We start from the raw sequence: 20,357 nt of genomic DNA on the forward strand, positions 1-20,357 counted from the left end.
ATTATTATATATTACCTCAGATTAACTAGTCAATGCTGACATTTACTAGAAAGGCTGATGTGTTTGAGAGTGTTTCTGGCTGTATTCCCAAGTGTTTCTTAGATATATTGAGCATAGGACTAATTCCGAAGGCTTGCTTTTAACAGTAACCACTTGCATTAGGCCTGTTCTGCCAGGTTTCCCCTGCTTGGTGATGGTCAGAATAATGTAGCATGCTGTTCTATTCTCTCCAGTAAGAAAACTGAGATTTAGCACAGCAATTAAAAGTTATTAAATAGTCTAATGAGTTGTTATGGATCATAACAAATTATAACAGATCTATTGTATTTATCATGGAAATTTGGAATCCATGACACCAGTATGAACTGATTACTTGTAATTTGATCTCACCTATGCCATAATAAAGGAGAGCTGCAGCGACAAAGTTTGGGAAATTGGTGCAAAGGTAATTTTTTTTCTTTGTTAAACAGTCTGGTGTAAATCTTGCTTCTGGTATCAAGGGAACCTTTATAATGTTCCTTAAAATTAAATCTAATTTTATCTACATGGTTGGGTAAAATGTCAGACGTACTATAGGTAACAAAAAGTTTCTGGATTATCATATTTAATGTACCAACAATAATATCAATTTATAAAAATGTAAAAAAGTAGTAGTTTTTCTCTTACAACAAATACCAGTGGAGCAATACTGAAAAACCTGTGTACTGTGTTACTGTCTATAGAAGACTAAAAAGCTCTTACAGTACAAAAATATCTCATTGAAGAAAATATGCCAAAAATGTTTTACATTGTATAAGCTTGAAAGTAACTAAGATTGCCAAAATAAGAAACTCTATGCAGTACAAATATAAAGAATGTATAAAACAATATTCACTTGACAATACAAAAAAAGCTCAATACACGAGTCTATTTATCATTGTCTATATCCTCGGCCTTGCCTGTTTCTGGTCCACTGTCTGCTCCTTCAGACACGTTGTCATTTTGTAAATTCTTTTCTTGTATCCTCTTCTCAACTTTAGTGATTCTTTGTTTAAGTTTTAGTTGTGTGGAATTGTAATCAGCTAGTAGTCTGGCAAACCTTGTCTGTAAACTGTCAAAAGCAGTTTCCAACTTCTCCACTTTTTCTTCTATGTCTTTAGGATCTGACCCAGCCTTTGCTGCTTCCTCATCAATTAGGCCATCCTTCATTAAGATCTGTCTACCTTTTTCTTCAAGCACTGTTTTAGCCTCTGGGTACTCTGTGAGAGCCTCCATTAAATCATCCTTGGATAAACAGAACAAATCAGAATAACCAATGCTTCGAATGTTAGCTGTCCTTCTGTTCCCTGATTTGCTTCCTTTGATATTCAGTATGCTGATTTCTCCAAAATAACTTCCATCGCTAAGGACTACAAACTGTGTCACACCATCATCTGCCACCACAGCCAGCTTACCTTCTTTAATTATATACATTTCACGTCCAATATCTCCTTTTCGACATATATAATCACCAGGGCTGAACACTTGAGGCCTTAGTTTAAGAACTAATTCCACTAGTAATCCAGCTTCACAGTCTTGAAAGATTCTAACTTTCTTTAAAGTGTCCAAATGGACATTAATTGCAATCTCTGCTTTCAATTTGTCTGGTAGGCTCTTTAGGACTTCTTTTTCATCCATTGTTTTCTTGTTTGTCCACAGATAATCAAACCACTTTATTACCCTGGCTTCTAAATCTTTTGATACATTACGAAATTGCATATATTGCTTTATAGAGTCAATTTTGGACTGAAAATCTGCTCTTGATGCATTCATATTTGAAATCATAGATCCCACATTACCAACAATGGTGGCAAATATCAGCACACCAATTAAGAAGTCAAACACTACAAAGAGGAATTCTATATCCTTGACTGGAGGTGGTGTCTCACCAATAGTGGTAAGAGTGAGGGTTGACCAGTAAAGACTGTAAATATATTTCCGTGCAAGGCGGCCATATTCTGGATGAGAATTATTAGGGTAGACCCATGTGTCTGTTCCAAACCCAATGGCTTTAGAAATTGCAAAGTAAATGCATGCATTCCAATGTATAATAATCAAAATATAAAGAACAAGGTTTCCTATGCGGAACATATTAGGATAGTTGGTTCTAGTTTCAGTGCGATCAAAGAACTCAAACATTCTAGCAAAGCGTAATAGGCGGTTAAAACGTAGTTCTGGGTAATTAAAACCTACTTTGAAGTAGGCCAAGTCAGTTGGCAACAGTGAAAACATATCAAGCTTAAACTGCAAAGTCTTCATGTAATATTCTTTTAACTTCTTAGCATCTTTCACAAGCAAGCCTTGCTCAAGGAAACCTGAAAAATATGTAAAGTGTATGTAAGTATTAATTTTACGTTTTATGTATTCGAAGGCCTGACAGCTACTGCATACACAGTGGAGGGGACCAGTTTGTCACATGATGCAATATTCATGAGAATGAAGCCTGTCAAACTGCAGAAACATTATGCTTAAACTTTTAGGCTCAGTGTACACATTTTTGTATCCTGTTGAAAGGTACTTTTTTCAAGATTAAAAAAAAAGATACTATCTATTGCAGCATGCAACATGATGGCAAACTACTGCCATTAACTTGTATTGTGTGAAAATAGGATCTTTTAAAAGGATGCAAAATGTGAAAGGTTTTACTGGTACTAAATTATATCAGTTCTTAAGAAGCTTTCAGTGTAAGGACCTTACATATGGTAGCCTGCATCTTAGCTTCCTGGACCCCCATGAGTATGGTCTGATGGAGAGAGGATTAGGTTTATAATACACAAAACCTGAATTTTTAGGTCTTAATAAAAGGTGTACTCAAAATGGATACTTCCATCAGAATGGAGTATTTTTAAAACTCAGTTTTCATAGAAAACATTGTTTTTAGAACTTATGTCTGTTTTTCTTAATTTTGGAAGGAATTTTGAAATGTTATCTGAAGAGTAATCTATGTGATAATAGTAGATGTAGATTTGGGATGACAGTATGACAGCTCTATTGTTCTCTTAATAGGCCTAGATAAAGATGTTCACAGAAGAGAATTTTATTGATTAGCCTAATGCTCTGAGGACACCTTAACCCGAGTAGATAATTGATGCGATCGAAGGATGAATGAGGTGTTATTAGAGGCGTGAAAGGTGTGAAAAGGGTGTGTTAAAAAGGTGTGTAAAGACCCTTTGTTCCACCTTCTTTACCAGTGTACTTAACTACTCATCTGTATATGAATTAAAAGTACTTTTCATCCAGAATAAAGTAACAGATTGCGAAATGAAAATTATCATTATATTCAGTGGAGCTAGCTCCACAAGACAGTGGGGGAGATTTATCAGTCCCTTTATGCCTGAAAAATGGCGTTAAAAAGTTGCAGATGCGACTTTTAAAAAAAACTGTTGCATCTCCCTTTTTTCGGCATTCTCACCACCTTTCTAAAAGGAGATGTGGCAAGAGTGGGTAAGGTGGCGTGGCCAGCCGCAGTGACAAATTTATCTTCATTTACATCAGTTTTACGGCATAAACGAAGACAGGAATCTACAGCAGCTCTGATATTTCTGATATTTCTGGTTAGCCGCATGGACTGCAGGAGGATGTGCCAAATTTATGACAAGGCATGCGCCTCGACATAAATTAGGCACATCCTCTGGTAGCGCAGGGGATTTCAAGACAGGGGCAGAAAGCGCCAGTCTTTATAAATCTCCCCCATTGTGCCCAGTTTAACAGTGAATTTCCTGGTGATAGACTCCCTTTAAAAAGCCAGAACAGGAAGTAGAATACATAGAGTGACTTTAAAAAGGTTATGCAGAAAACCATCCACTCGTGTTTTACAAAAAAATTACCTAAAATATTCACATATAAGTTATTAATATGTGATAAAATTTAGAGGTGTCCCTTTAAGGATTTTAACAGAGATCATATACGTAGAATTCTAGAAACATTTATATCTGGTTATATAGGGCATCTGGCTGATGTAATGACAGAGTAATAAGATGGCATACAAAAAGGGGAAACACTTGTAGAAGTCATTAAGTACTCTAGGAGAGGAAGACAGTGGATCACTCACTTATGTCGCTCTCCTAAAATCATCAAGAATTGGTATATTTAATCTCTTTAATCTATTTATCATTGAACAGTCTAAAAGAAACCTCGAAAGACAGACACTGGCATTGCTGATCTTGGAATAACTTACCTGTTCTAAACCTGACAACTATATCCATGATGTATAAAAAATCTGCACTGTAATCCAGGACCATCCACAGGATAATGTTATTGTTCTGCAGTTCATCAAAACAGGCTCTTTGAAACACAAAAAAATCCAGTTGTCATTCTGTATACCTGGACAATTTAATGAGGTTGATATCGATGACAGAGAGGGTGTTTGCTCTCCTTACCTGCACACCAGAAAGCACCAGTTATACAGCACAGGTACAGAGATGATTGATAGCCATCTGTAGTAGAAGTTACTGGCTGGATCAATCACAAATATTTCTTTTTTCTTTCTAGAATTAAAAAATATATGTATCATGACTACATGAAGAAGAAAGCTCTGCCACCAGCATTAGCAATGGGACAACTGCAGTGATTTTTTTTCCTAAAAAACAAACAAATGACTGTTAGAAATCTGATTAAAATAAAACAAAGTAGCCAGTATTCCACATAGCAAGTATTTTTGGAAGGAAGTTAGCTAAGTACTCTGTCCTTGCTTCTGCGTTTCTTCTTCTCTTCCACTGTCCACCCTTTATGGGATCTGTTGAAATACATGGTAGGTAATTCTTCTGACTAAATGGGAAAGCAGCCTCAAAGGGGTATTCCAGCATTTTCATGGCTCCCTTTACCCTACAAAACCTAATGGATAAAATGAATACAGCTCTCTTAAGGAGGACCTGTAACCTCTCAACTGCTTGCATTCCCCATGTACAGGTGAACCTCAATAAATTAGAATACCATCCAAAAGTTAATTTATTTAGCAATTCACTTCAAAAAGTGAAACTCATATATAGATTTATTACACACAGAGTGATCTAATTCAAGCGTTTATTTATTTTAATGTAGATGATTATGGTTTATAGCTAATGAAAACCCAAAAGTCAGTATCTCAGAAAATTAGAATATTATATAAGAGCAATTAAAACATTACAGTGCATTCAGAAAGTCTTCAGACCATTTCACTTTTTTTCCACATTTTGTTATATTGCGGCTTTGTGCTAAAATGAAAAATGTATGTTTTTTCCCCATCGTTCTACACTCAATACCCCATAATGGCAAAGTGAAAAGAGAAAGTTCTAAATATTTACTAATTTATTTAGAAGGAAAACTATTTCATTTACATAAATATTCAGACCTTTTACTCAATACTTTGTTGAAGTACCTTTGGCAGTCATTACATGGGGACCATTGGTGGACACCCATTTTCAGGTGATTTTCATCTCCAGAGATGTTTGATTGGGGTCAAGTCAGAGGACTGCCTGGGCCACTCAAGGACATTCACTGAATTTTCCTAAGCCATTCCTGTGTTGTCTTGCTTGTTTGCTTAGGGTACTTTCACATTAGGGCTCTTTCACACCTGCGTTATTGTCTTCCGGCATAGAGTTCCGTCGTCGGGACTCTATGCCGGAAGAATACTGATCAGGATTATCCTAATGCATTCTGAATGGAGAGAAATCCGTTCAGGATGCATCAGGATGTCTTCAGTTCCGGTACAGAACGTTTTTTGGCCGGAGAAAATACCGCAGCATGCTGCGCTTTTTGCTCCGGCCAAAAATCCTGAAGACTTGCCGCAAGGCCGGATCCGGGATCAATGCCCATTGAAAGGCATTGATCCGGACCCGGCCTTAAGCTAAACGTCGTTTCGGCGCATTGCCGGACCCGACATTTAGCTTTTTCAGAGTGGTTACCATGGCTGCCGGGACGCTAAAGTCCTGACAGCCATGGTAAGTGTAGCGGGGAGCGGGGGAGCAGCATACTTACCGTCCGTGCGGCTCCCCGGGCGCTCCAGAGTGACGTCAGGGCGCCCCAAGCGCATGGATCACGTGATCACATGGATCACGTCATCCATGCGCATGGGGCGCTCTGACGTCATTTTGGAGCGCCCGGGGAGCCGCACGGACTGTAAGTATACCGCTCCCCCGCTCCCCGCTCCTACTATGGCAACCAGGACTTTAATAGCGTCCTGGGTGCCATAGTAACACTGAAAGCATTTGGAAGACGGTTCCGTCTTCAAATGCTTTCAGTACACTTGCGTTGTTACGGATCCGGCAGGCACCTCCGGCAACGGAAGTGCATGCCGGATCCCAACAACGCAAGTGTGAAAGAGGCCTTAGCGGTTTTCTTTTCCGGCCTAGAGTTCCGTCACAGGGGCTCTATACCGGAAAATAACTGATCAGTTTTATCCTAATGCATTCTGAATGGAGAGTAATCCGTTCAGGATGCATCAGGATGTCTTCAGTTCAGTCATTTTGACTGATCAGGCAAAAGAGAAAACCGCAGCATGCTACGGTTTTATCTCCCGCGAAAAAAACTGAAGACTTGCCTGAATGCCGGATCCGGCATTTTTTTCCATAGGAATGTATTAGTGCCGGATCTGGCATTCAAAATACCGGAATGCCGGATCCGTCCTTCCGGTCTGCGCATGCGCAGACCTTTAAAAATGAGAAAAAAAGAAATACCGGTTCCGTTTTGCCTGATGACACCGGAAAAACGGATCCGGTATTGCAATGCATTTTTCAAACTGATCAGGCATTTTTCAGACTGATCAGGATCCTGATCAGTCTGAAAAATGCCTGATCAGTCAGAAAAAATGACATGCGTTTGCAAACAGTTTGCCTGATCACGCAAGTGTGAAAGTACCCTAAGGGTCATTGTCTTGTTGGAAGGTAAACCTTCAGCACAGTCTAAGGTCCTGAGCACACAGGATCAGATTTTTATTAAGAATCTCTCTGTACTTTGCTCCATTCAGCTTTCCCTGTTCCAGCCACTGAAATATACCCCCACAGCATGATGCTGTCACCACCATGTTTCACTGTAGGGATACTATTTGGCAGTGCCTGGTTTTCTCCAGACATTACACTTAGAATTGAGGACAAAAAGTTTAATCTTGGTTTCATAAGACCAGAAAATCTTGTTTCTCACAGTCTGAGAGTCCCGTACCTTTTTTTTGCAAACTCCAGACAGCCTTCCATGTGTCTGTTGCTGAGGAAAGGCTTCATTCTGGCCACTCTGCCATAAAGCCCAGATTGGTAGAGTGCTGCAGTGTTGGGTTGGTTGAGCTACTGAAAGTTTCTTCCATCTGCACACAGGACCTTTGGAGCTAAGCTAGAGTGACCATTAGGTTCTTGGTCACTTCTCTTGCTAAGGCCCTTCTTCCCCAATGAATTAGTTTGGTGGGGTGGCCAGCTCTAGGAAGAGTCCTGGTTGTTCCAAACTTCTTTTATTTAAGAATTATGGAAGCCACTGTGCTTTTGGGAACTTTCAGTGCAGCAGATTTTTTTTGCACTCTTCTCTGAATCTGGGCCTCCACACAATCATGTCTCTGAGCTCTACAGGCAGTTCTTTCCTGCTCATGGTTTGGTTTTTGCTTTGATATGAATTGTCAGCTATGAGATCTTAGGGGTTTATCTATCCAAATCATGCCTAGTGAAATGAATATACCACAGGTGAACTTGAATCAAGGTGTAGAAACATCTCAAAGATAATCAAGAGAAATAGGAGGCCCCCAGAACTACATTTAAACGTCATAGCAAAAGGGTCTGAATGCTAATGTCCATGTGAAATTTTTGTTTTTCCTTTTTAATAAATTAGCAAAAATTTCTAAAATTTTGTTTTCTTTACATTTCAGATTAAAGGGGTTCTCTGGCCCCTACTTGAAAATTGCCCATCTTCATTACCTGTGGAGGGAAGGTTATTACACCAATACTTACCCTCAACAGCGCAGCCCTTCCTATGATTCTCTTCACTGTCACGTTACCGCTCCTAAAGCATTTTCAAGTCTTCCGGTCCAGCGCCGTCTTCTTCTTTTCCTGCCTGAGGCAGGAGACGGAACGTCATCACTGACGTCACCGCCTCCTGCCGGCCTCCCTCGGTCCCATCGCTTGCATACTACTGCGCATGCGCCAGGACCGCCGGCCGTCTTCTGAGTGTACAGACTTCTATGTGAAGCCTGTACTGACTATTGTACAGCGCAATGTAAGCGCTGTACATGAGTGACAGCATAGCGATCAGCCACAGAGGCTGATCTCTATGCTGTGGACGTCATTGGGGGAGCTGTGGATGGCACATGGGGGGCACTGTGGATGTCATTAGGGGCACTATGGATGGCACATGGGCACTTTGGGGGCACTGTGTATGGCACATGGGGGCACTGTGGATGTTACAAGGGGGCAATGGATGGCACAAAGGGGCACTGGATGGCACAAGGGGGCACTGGATGGCACAATGAGGGCACTGTAGATAGGGGCGCTGTAGATGTCATTGTTATGGGGCACTGTGGATGGCACTGTTATGGGGCACTGTGGATGTCACTGTTATGGGGCACTGTGGATGTCACTGTTATGGGGGCACTGTGGATGTCACTGTTATGGGGGCACTGTGGATGTCACTGTTATGGGGGCACCGTGGACATCACTGTTATGGGGGCACTGTGGATGTCACTGTTATGGGGGCACCATGGACATCACTGTTATGGGGCGCTGTAGATGTCATTGTTATGGGGGCGCTGTAGATGTCATTGTGATGGGGGCGCTGTGGATGTCATTGTTATGGGGCACTACGGATGTCATTGTTATGGGGGCACCGTGGACGTCACTGTTATGGGCGCTCAGTATAAGTGATAGGGCTCGTGCACAGAACCGTTTCGGTTTTGCGGTCTGCAATTTTGCGGATCCACTAAATAAGGTTACTGTCCATGTGCGATTCACATTTTTTTTGCAGTCCCATTGAGTTCTATGGGTTTTAGATCTGCATTATGAGGACCAGAATAGGCCATGTTCTATCTTTCGCAGAACTGACATACGGATGTGGAAAGCACATGGACGTCATCGATATGTTTTTTACATCCGTATGTCAGTTCCAGTAAAGACAGAACATTTCCTATTCTGGTCTTGAAAATGAGGACCTCAAATCCATAGAACTCAATGGGACTGTAAAAAATGTGGATTGCAAAATGTATACGGTTGTGTGCATAAAGGTTTAGATACACAGCTCAGCAGGTTTTATGATACAAAATGGAAATAGATACACAGCTCAGCAGGCTGTATCATATAAAATGGGATTAGATACACACTTCAGCAGGCAGTATCGCACACAACAGGCTCTGTATCAGACACACATACATGTTAGGATTAGATACAGATGTGTTTGAACATGCTTGCTGCTTCCAGCTGTTTATTACACTCTGGAGATGGTGAGGGAAGAGCCTGTGGACGGTCAGTGATGGGATTTAGATACTGAGTGGGAAGTAGATTCATGTCTGGGTCTAACAAGCTCGGACATGAAAAACAGGTATAGGGGGCATATGTATGCATGGTGTTAGGAGCACATAAAAAGAATTTTGATTTTGCGACCGGACAACCTCTTTAACCACTACAATGTAGCATATACATTGTTTTCAGTTTATTTGCTATACAATGCAAGTGCAATCATATTTGTATGTGTATTTTTAAATTTATGTAATATTTTAAAACATTCATTCTGAAAAATACTGAGGGGTTTTTTTATGCATAAAGGGTAAATATTGTGTCAATGTTTGGCCCTTGAGAAACAACCAGGCAAATTAAAAATCATTGACAATCATTTGTCTATATCCAATTCCCAACAAACACGGCCAGCAAATAAATCTGCAGCAGCACAGCTCTCAGTACTTACTCATTTTCCTTTTTATCATCCTTTTTATCATCCTTTTTATCATCTTTTTTATCATCCTTTTTATCATCATTTTTTGCATCCTTTTTGTCCTCCTTTTTTTGCTCTTTGTTCTCATTGGCAGCATTCTGATCGTTCTTTTTGCTGTTTAATGCATTCACATGGAGAGTGGAAAGAGGCTTTTCAGAGAAGAGAATAGCACAGCCACAAGAGCAAGCAGCCTAATTGCTGATGAATGAATTTGTGACCATTTTCCAGACATTATTCAGATTGTAAATTTTAAATAACTGGATTATGTAAGTGACTCGTGTGATGCAGAAATATTGCACATTCAGTAACGGAGGGAAATTACATTATTATGCTGCTTGAAATGATATGTTAGCTTGACGTGAGAGTAAGCGCTCATTGTCCATGGTCTTCCGCTTCCCCCCTCTTGCCGCTACCTGCTGCTGCCTGAGGCGATCGCCTCACCTGGCCTCATTGGTGGTGCACCCCTGTTTGTGTGTCTGCGCCAAATTTATGAAATGGTGCAGCTTAATAATATATCTGGTGTGAGTGCAATAGTAAAAGTGCCATAATCCAGGTCTAATCTCACTTTTAGCTCTGTGAAAAGTGGCAAGGATCACACAATGTTGCAAATTTAACCAAATGTTGCAGAAAATGTTGCAGTTCCTATGACTTGTGACTTTTTTAGACCACAAAACTGATGCAACTGATTTGATGTTCCCCTTAGACCTAACTTGTTCTATGTACCTGGCACTCATACAGAATAGAGGATCAATTTCATTATAATGGAGCACAGAAGTGAGGCCTAGAATTTGCAGATAAACCAATGTTCTTTGTGTCATAATTATTGCAATACCGACATCTTTTCAAATGTCATAATAATATGTATGTTTCCGTCTTATGCTCTAATGCTTGACTCCTCCTATTTAAGTGATCCTCCACCTGTCATAAATATTTACTGAATGCAGAGGAATTTTTTAACAAAAATCTCCAAGAAGACATTCTATACAGTTTACCAATGTTCCATTGTCTCTCCTGCATTAAAAGGAGGAGGCAGCGACGCTCATAGGAGCATCGTAATCTCCTTAAATAGCTGATTGGAATGGGAGCCAGGAGTCCTTCCCCCACTGATATCATATTGATTACCTATCGGATGATAGGTCATCAGTATAGTAGACCTGGAAAATACCTTTAAAGTGTTCTTTTTTATTTTATTTTTTTGAAATAGTGACCAAGGACTGTTTATGATATTACAAATCAGCTTTTTTCACTTTAATCGGAATGTGCTGCAATACCAGACAAAACCCATGCATAAAAGAGTGGTGCTGCTAGTGGCCAAAATGCTAACCATTTTTTTTTCTAATCCTGGAGAACAACTTTAAAGTGTAACCGTCATGTTTTCATAAAAAGAAATCTATTTTAGCATATGTTACTGCTGCAGCAGCATTATGCATAAAGCAATCTTTAGTTTCTTCACATACCACTGTTTTCCTTAAGTTTTTCCCTTAGTTACGGCTGTTTAAACATTTACAATATGAGGACCTTCTCAAGATGGCTCCTCTGACAGTTCTCTGAGGCCAAAACTGCTTTCCCTCACTTCCCATACACACATGCTGTAGCCAGCAGCAACCGGCCAGCCAATCAGATTGGATTACTGAGAGACATGCCTCCTCACTCTGAAACCTAATGCAGGCATGCAGTGTGAAGGACTGACCCTCTGTCTTCCTGACATAGCAACTATCTTTTAAGGGAACGGTGGAAAGGGACAGAGGACATTAATGAAAGCTGTTACTATAAGGTAATTACAAATCTTTTGACAATCATTGACAGACTAACTCAGGTATACATGCCTGGCTCCAATAAACTAGCAAATAAATAAGGATATTGTCAAAGGCTGTCACGGCCATATTGTTGTTTGAAAGTGACACGGTTGCCGTGCAGACTGGTTGCCGGTGGCAACGTGTTGTTATCGGTTTTCACGTGCATTTCCCCTTTAAGGTGTGTCTCCCTGCTGTTTGGTGAGCGAGGGGTTAAGCCTCTAGCTAGTATGGATTTAGGTGTGTCCTAGGTGTGGCCACTAGCTTGACTTTATCTGTGGCTTCCTGGCTGGGGGAAGTGGTACTCCAGCCTTGTTTGGTGTTGGAGCTCTGCTCCTTTCCTGGGTGATTCTGCCCAGTCCTTGAGGGCCACCTTTTTGGACATAAATTTCCTTCCTTTTGTATGCTACTTATACCCTACCTCACTTGTTGTATGTTAGGTGTGGGTTTATGTTCAGGGTGTGTTGTATGTCTTGATTGTTGTTGCATGTCTGGGCTGTTGTTGGTGTTTGTCCCTGCATGTATATAAGACGTTTTCCCTGTGTGTTGTGTCCTCCGGAAGGGGGTTGGTTTTCCGGAGGGGTGAACCACTAGCCTGTATGCAGCGCTGCCTGGGGCTGCCATGCACCTTGCAGCATGGGGGTCCTGGCAGAGTCTGGTCTGCTGGATACCTCTGTGAGTTGCGTCCTGTTTGGTATTAGGGCTCCTGTACATATGCATGGGTTCCATTAGTGGAGACTTCGGCAGGTAAATGTGTTGTCTTGTGTTCTTACCTGCCGATCCTCTTGCTTTGTATTGTCTCTCCTTTTCCCTGCTACTAGGCCTTTTGAGACTCCTGTTCTTCCGTGTCCTGGAAGAACAGGGCGCCTCTCCTCAGCTCCTTTGTGAGGGATTCTCAGGGCGACTCAGGGCCTCAGGTCTCCAGGGTATGAGCCGTACTATCATCCACGTCCGCTCATACGGTGAGGAGTTAGGGAGAAAATTAGGGATGCTATAGGAGGTGACCTGCTTCCTTTTTTCTGTTTTCTTGGCCTAGCAGCTATCCCTTATCCTTTACATTGTACGGTGGGGGGTTTCCCCCACTCCTCACCGTGACAGAGGCATATTGCCATTTGCCAGGTTCACCACTTCATCAGTGGTCATTTAAAAAACTGTCATCTGTGGTACCTCCACAAATGAAGTTTGGGTACTCTACAGTAAGTGCTGATAGCGTATCAGCAACACTGGCCATCAACTCTTCTGTCAACTAGCAGACAGAAACCCATCCTATACATATGAAAGAGGTAAAAACTCCATGGTCTTGCTGCAGAAATTACCCCATTCAAATGTTCAGAACAAATATCTACCACGTGTGCCATGTAAAACCTGATGAGACACCTTCTAGAGAGAAACATGTAGGTGCTGCCTGGTATACAGAGCATAGGAAAATGTAAAGTTATTTTGGAGACTCTAAGGAACTATCTAATGAATGCTTACCATGGAGAACTCCTGTTCTTACCAGAGCTTCCAACTTAAATCAGTCAGTAGGAGTCAATGTATGTTGTCTGACTGTGAAATCAGTGCCTACTTTTATTAGACAAGCAGAGTATGCTGAAATTCCTGGTCTTATATCTGCCACAGAGATTAGGCTGATAGTTGGGGTTGTAATCTATGGATTTTAATGGTGACCCTTGTGGTTAATGTGGACTGATGATAATTGTATTTTTAAAAAGATTATGGTTAAGTATGTGGATCGCAGGGTTACCTGAATGACTGGATGACGGGCACAATTCATACAAGCAAAAGAATACAATAAAATAGAGAGGATGACACAAGGGTCATGATACAGGGAGGTTGGGAACACAACATTGACTGATCATAGAAGTGGTAACTGGGATTCTACACTACCATTTTCTACATAAAAGCTGTCAGAATAAAATCACAATTCACCACAACTAAGGACTCTAAGGGATTCTCTTCTACGGATAACTTACTCATCAGTATTGTTGCTGTTGTTGACATTAAACTCGGCAAGAGCCCAATGACTGAAATAACATTAAATCATAAAATACTCATAAACAAGTTACTTCTTAGTACAAAATAAAATAGTACATTTAATATTTATTGCTAGAGTGACTGGTCATTGGGTCTTTGTGATTTGGGTTTGTAGACTGAAGTAGAAGGGCTAACACAGGTAAATGATGTCACCAGCTCTGACCATTTGTGCCAAGAGGAGATTTTCCTGACATCTAGGATAAGATGCTAGCAACTAGAGATAAGCAAATTGAATCCCACGAAGTAGAATTCGATCCGAATTACAGGATAAATTTGATTTGCCTAGAAGCCAAATTTCCTCGTGCTTCGTGCCAGCGAATCTATTAAACCTGAAATAGTATAAAAAAACAAAAAATTCTAACTTACCTCCTCCATTTGTTTGCAATGTCGTGATGACGTAATCTCGCGCTGCACAAGATTTCAGCCGAGATCTTGAAGCAAAATGGCGTCGGCCGGCCCGTTGCGAGCAAATGGAGGCGGTAAGTTTGCGAGCAAATGGAGGCAGCATCTGAGGGGTACAATGACGGGGGCGGCGCTATTGCAGCTCCCTGTCATTGCACCCGCTACTTACAAAAAAATGCGCTTCGTGACTAAGTAATTCTTCACGAAGCGAATTATTTTATTTTTTTAATTCAGCGAATCAGCCGAATCGAACATCTCTAGCAACCTTCTTAGAGGAGGCAGTTTAAACTACTACTTCCCACTAGGAAGGTTTTTAGCTACTGACATGAACCTCTCGGGCCCTAGTGTACCTCTACACAATAATAATTATTTTTATTTGGGGTGTATTATGATGAAAAACAGTCCATGCCAATGGAAATTCATTCTAATGGTCAACCTGAACTTGGACCTGGGTAGCCAATGAGTAACCCCTGTGAATAAGCATTTAATAAGCTATTAAATGAAAAATACACTGCAGCAATCCACATGAATTATATGTGCAATGATTCCAAAAACCTTGTGATTGTTGCAGATATTTTGCATTGTGTGTCTTTTACTAACCAGCAAATCAATTGAGGAAAACTGACACAGATATGGCCAGCTTTAGATCCAAGTCACATGGGTATTTTTTATTAGACTACATGCTAATGTCTCATGCAGCCCGGCAGTCCATAGAGTATTCTCAGAACCTCAGAACATCTGAACTGTTACCCTACACATTACCCATTTTGTAAGTGTAAGGCCTCTTTCAGACGGGCGTTGTGGGAAAATGTGCAGGTGCGTTGCGGGAACATGCGTGATTTTTCCGCGCGAGTGCAAAACATTGTAATGCGTTTTGCACTTGCGTGAGAAGAATCGCGCATGTTTGGTACCCAAACCCGAACTTCTTCACAGCAGTTCGGGCTTGGGATCGGTGTTCTGTAGATTGTATTATTTTCCCTTATAACATATTTATAAGGGAAAATAATAGCATTCTGAATACAGAATGCATAGTAAAATAGCACTGGAGGGGTTAAAGAAAAAAATATATATTTTTAACTCACCTTAGTCTACTTGATCGCGCAGCCCGGCATCTCCTTCTGTCTCCTTTGCTGAACAGGACCTGTGATGAGCATTCATTGCAGGAACATGACCTGTGGTGACGTCACTCTGGTCATCACATGATCCATCACCATGGTAAAAGATCATGTGATGGATCATGTGATGACCGGAGTGACGTCACCACAGGTCCTGTTCAGCAAAGGAGACAGAAGGAGATGCCGGGCTGCGCGATCAAGTGGACTAAGGTGAGTTAAATATATATAAAAAAAATGTAACCCCTCCAGCGCTATTTTACTATGCATTCTGTATTCAGAATGCTATTATTTTCCCTTATAACCATGTTATAAGGGAAAATAATAATGATCGGGTCTCCATCCCGATCGTCTCCTAGCAACCGTGTGTGAAAATCGCACCGCATCCGCACTTGCTTGCGGGTGCTTGCGATTTTCACGCAACCCCATTCACTTCTATAGGGCCTGCGTTGCGTGAAAATATAGAGCATGCTGCGATTTTCACGCAACGCACAAGTGATGCGTGAAAATCACCGTTCATGTGAACAGCCCCATAGAAATGAATGGGTCGGTATTCAGTGCGGGTGCAATGCGTTCAACTCACGCATCGCATCCGCGCGGAATACTCGCCCATGTGAAAGGGGCCTTATAGTCTTACAAGAAAACATGTCACCTCTCTTGACATGTCAGTTTCAGTGACTACTTCTGTACCCCATGAAATCATGAGTCAGTGGCATCTTTTCTTAGATCTCACCGTTGTGGTGTTCCACTGTTGTTCCTACTAGAAATTCATGAATAGAGTGACAACTGGATATTACCATTTTCATTGTCAAAGGGGTCTGTCACTGGTAAAACCCAGTTCTCAATTTAGTCATAAATTTCTTGGAGTAATAGCAGGAGCAGCACAACACAGATTTGTAAGGCACGATGCTCTAGAATTGTTATATTATGGGGAATACAAGCATTCAATAAGCAAAAGACAACAGAAGAAGTGTCATGTCCTCTTTTAAAGGATACCAAGCAAGGTTTTATGGATATGCAAAATGATGATCTCTAATGGACACACAGCGAGTGGAGTTGTCATGCGCCCACCTCATCAGCATGGATATTAATCAATGTTTAGTTAATGGCTTTCTTTTGCCTTATCATTTCCCAAGACTGGTGTCTGCAAAATGTGTAGATAATAGTTGTATTGCCCTGTGTCATAGAGGCAATATATTGCATTTATAGCCATTATAACCAAAAGCCTCACTGCAGCGCAGTAAGGGGAAGCTGAGCGCATCAGGGCAGAGGAAGCATAACCGAAGCCTGAGGAGGTGAGTAAACCACTGGACTCAAGGTATGAACTCTTCCACTAGCCAAATCCATCACAGACCTGATCATTACCGCCATCCTGGACCATTAGAGGAGTAAGCATCAACCCCCTCCATTACCCCAGACCACCAGGGCAGCAGACACTACCCCTCCATTACAGGAGACATTAAGCCCTTCATTATTTTAGAAGTTGGGGAGCAGGCTTTAAACACCTGTTTCCCTAGATCATCACAGATGCAGGTATTACCCTCTATTACCCTAGACCACATTTGAAGATGGAAATTAATCCCTTCTACTACCTAGACCATTAGAGAAACTGTCCAAGGGGTTATCCCACTTTGCATTTTCATACTTACCTGCTGCCAGCACGCCGTTCACTTCTGGATTCTGGCTGGGGGCGGGCTTCAATCTGATTGAAGTCTTCTCCAGGGCCGGCCGCGCGCTGGACTGAAAGCGCACGCCGCGCGCATGCGCCATGGTGTCTTATTCCTGGCCAGTATAGTACAGAGCCGGCGTGCGCGTTCGTGGCTCTGTTACTATTCTGGCCAGGAAGAAGTCACCATCGCGCATGTGCGGCGGCGTGCGCGTTCAGGACAGCGAGCAGCCCGGCTGGGAGAAAAGAAGGAGTCTTTTGCGCAAGCGCGGCCACCGGGATTCCGGAGAAGATCGGTGGCCGTAACCAGGGGAGACGAATGACAACATGAGGTAAGTTGGATGTCGTATATCTGGACTTCTCCAAAGCATTTGACACTGTACCGCATAAAGGTTAGTATATAAAATGAGAATGCTCGGACTGGAGAAAACATCTGTATGTGGGTAAGTAACTGGCTGAGTGATAGAAAACAGAGGGTGGTTATTAACGGTACACATTCAGATTGGGTCACTGTCACTAGTGGGGTACCTCAGGGGTCAGTATTGGGCCCTATTCTCTTCAATATATTTATTAATGATCTTGTAGAAGGCTTGCATAGTAAGTATCAATTTTCGCAGATGACACTAAAACTGTGTAAAGTAATTTTACACTGAAGAGGACAGTACACTACTACAGAGGGATCTGGATAGATTGGGAGGCTTGGGCAGATAAGTGGCAGATGAGGTTTAACACTGATAAATGTAAGGTTATGCACATGGGAAGGAAAAATGCAAGTCACCCGTACATACTAAATGGTAAAACCACTCGGTAACACTGACATGGAAAAGGATCTAGGAATTTTAATAAACAGCAAACTAAACAGCAAAAACCAGTGTCAGGCAGCTGCTGCCAAGGCCAACAAGATAATGGGTTGCATCAAAAGGGGCATAGATTCCGTGATATGAACATAGTCCTACCACTTTACAAATCGCTAGTCAGACCCACATGGAGTACTGTGTACAGTTTCTGGGCTCCTGTAAACAGGCAGACATAGCAGAGCTGGAGAGGGTTCAGAGGAGGGCAACTAAAGTAATAACTGGAATGGGGCAACTACAGTACCCTGAAAGATTATCAAAATTAGGGTTATTCACTTTAGAAAAAGACGACTGAGGGTGATCTAATTAATATGTATAAATATATCAGGGGTCAGTACAGAGATCTATCCATCAGCTATTTTCCCCAGGACTGTGACTGTGACGAGGGGACATCCTCTGCGTCTGGAGGAAAGAGGTTTGTACACAACAAGAAGAGGATTCTTTACGGTAAGAGCAGGGAGACTATGGAACTCTCTGCCTGAGGAGGTGGTGATGGTGAGTGCAATAAAGGAATTCAAGAGGGGCCTGGATGTGTTTCTAGAGCTTAATAATATTACAGGCTATAGATACTAGAGAGGGGTCGTTGATCCAGGGAGTTATTCTGATTGGAGTCGGGAAGACATTTTTTATTCCCCTAAAGTGGAGAAAATTGGCTTCTACCTCACAGGGTTTTTTGCCTTCCTCTGGATCAACTTGCAGGATAACAGGCCGAACTGGATGGACAAATGTCTTTTTTCGGCCTTATGTACTATGTTACTATGTTACTATGTTAAGTGGGGATGAATTTTCTCCTAAACGGTGGGAATGGGTTAATCAAATATAATTACGAAAATGATCACTGTCAAATCATTAACAGATTTAACAGTGATCATTATGATGGGAATACCCCTTTAATCCCTCCACTACCCTAGACCATCAGAGATGTTTGAAATTTGTTTCAACATTTCCTTTCTTTATTTTCTGCTTTCGGTGCCTTATATAGTCTAGTAAATCTTAGACTGGAATCACAGGTACAGTTTTTGACACTGTTTTTTTTCTAGCCAAACCAGAAGTGGATCTAGAAGGAAAACAAATATTTCTCCTCTCCTTTGTATCCACTCCTGTGTGTAGCTTAGGCTACTTGCACACTTGCGGCAGGACGGATCCGACAGGCTGTTCACCATGTCGGATCCGTCCTTCCGCTATTTCGCCGTGCCCCCGGGCCGCCGCTCCGTCCCCATTGACTATAATGGGGACGGGGGCGAGCTCCGGCGCAGCACGGCAGTGCACAGCGAAAGCCGCCGGACTAAAAAGTCCTGCATGTCCGACTTTTTAGTCCGGCGGCCTTTCGCGAAATAGCGGAAGGACGGATCCGACATGGTGAACAGCCTGTCGGATCCGTCCTGCCGCAAGTGTGAATGTAGCCTAAGAAAAGCTTATCTTAGAAGTAAAGGTTCTCTAGTTGATACTTATTACATGTAGTTTGTGCTTTGCATGTACCTGCCAGCATACCATCAAGACAGCAGCAGCCAAAACAGTTAATGTGTCTGACTGTCTGGTTTGGACATAATGTGCACATTACTTTTGTCTTAAGTCAAAATAGACCAAGATGAGTGTTTTTATACATGTCCTTTAGGCCTCATGCACACGACCGTTGTTTGCATCCGCGTCCGTTCCGTAATTTTTCACAGTTTAGCGGAGGTCCCATTCATTTCTATGGAGCTGTGAAAAAAAACTGATAGTCCTCCGTTTTTTCTCTGCGTCCGTGAACTGTGATTCCAATCCGTCAAAAAAATATAACCTGTCCTATTCTTGTCAGTGGAAAACGGAGGACGGACCCATTCAAGACAATGCGTCCATCAAAAAAAACGGATGCACAACTGGTATGTCATCCGTGTCCGCGTCTGTTTTTTTCTACAAGACCTTGGTGCAATAAAATTACACTTTTCATTAACCTTCCTTTTTTTTCCCGTCAGACAAAAAAAAAAGGAAGACACAAGGAAACACAACTGAAGCAAAATCGGACACTGACCACTGAAGCCAAATCACTGACAGTGAAAAAACACTGTCGTGTGCATGAGGCCCTAGGCTGAGTTTCCACATTCAGGTTTTTTATGCCGCTTTTGAACCCAAAGCTAGGATTGGATTCCAAAAGAGTAGACGTCTCACTCTTTTTGTTAGGCTACTTTCACATTAGCGTTTTTTACGGATCCGTTGTGGATCTGCAAAAACGCTTCCGTTACAAAAATACAACTGCATGCATCTGTCATGAACAGATCCGCTTGTATTATGTCTTCTATAGCCATGACGGATCGTTCTTGAACACCATTGAAAGTCAATGGGGGATGGATCCGTTTTGTATTGTGTCAGAGAAAACGGATCTGTCCCCATTGACTTCCATGGGGTGTCAGGATGGATCCGTCTTGCTCCGCACCACATCACGGACGGGGATGCAACTAATTGGACCGAAATGTATTTTAGTGCATTCCGTTTAGTTCCGTATTGTCCCATTTGACAATGAATGGGGACAAAACTGAAGCGTTTTCTTCCGCTATTGAGACCCTATGACGGATGTCAATAGCAGAATTGAAAACGCTAATGTAAAAGTAGCCTTATATGTGTTATC

At 41.8% G+C, this 20,357-nt stretch overlaps 1 protein-coding gene across 1 annotated transcript in view; it reads right to left on the bottom strand.

Annotated features, from left to right (window-relative positions):
• Positions 1-906: 906 nt before the first annotated feature.
• Positions 907-20,357, bottom strand: part of CNGA3 (cyclic nucleotide gated channel subunit alpha 3) — a 46,719-nt gene continuing 27,268 nt past the window's right edge. The window contains 5 exon segments of the mRNA XM_040422320.1: positions 907-2,333; positions 4,196-4,302; positions 4,398-4,505; positions 9,865-10,005; positions 13,658-13,708. Of these exon segments, the coding sequence (XP_040278254.1) occupies positions 907-2,333; positions 4,196-4,302; positions 4,398-4,505; positions 9,865-10,005; positions 13,658-13,708 (1,834 nt within the window).

This window comes from Bufo bufo, chromosome 3 (genome assembly GCF_905171765.1).
Source record: "Bufo bufo chromosome 3, aBufBuf1.1, whole genome shotgun sequence".
In the NCBI taxonomy this organism is placed as follows: domain Eukaryota; kingdom Metazoa; phylum Chordata; class Amphibia; order Anura; family Bufonidae; genus Bufo; species Bufo bufo.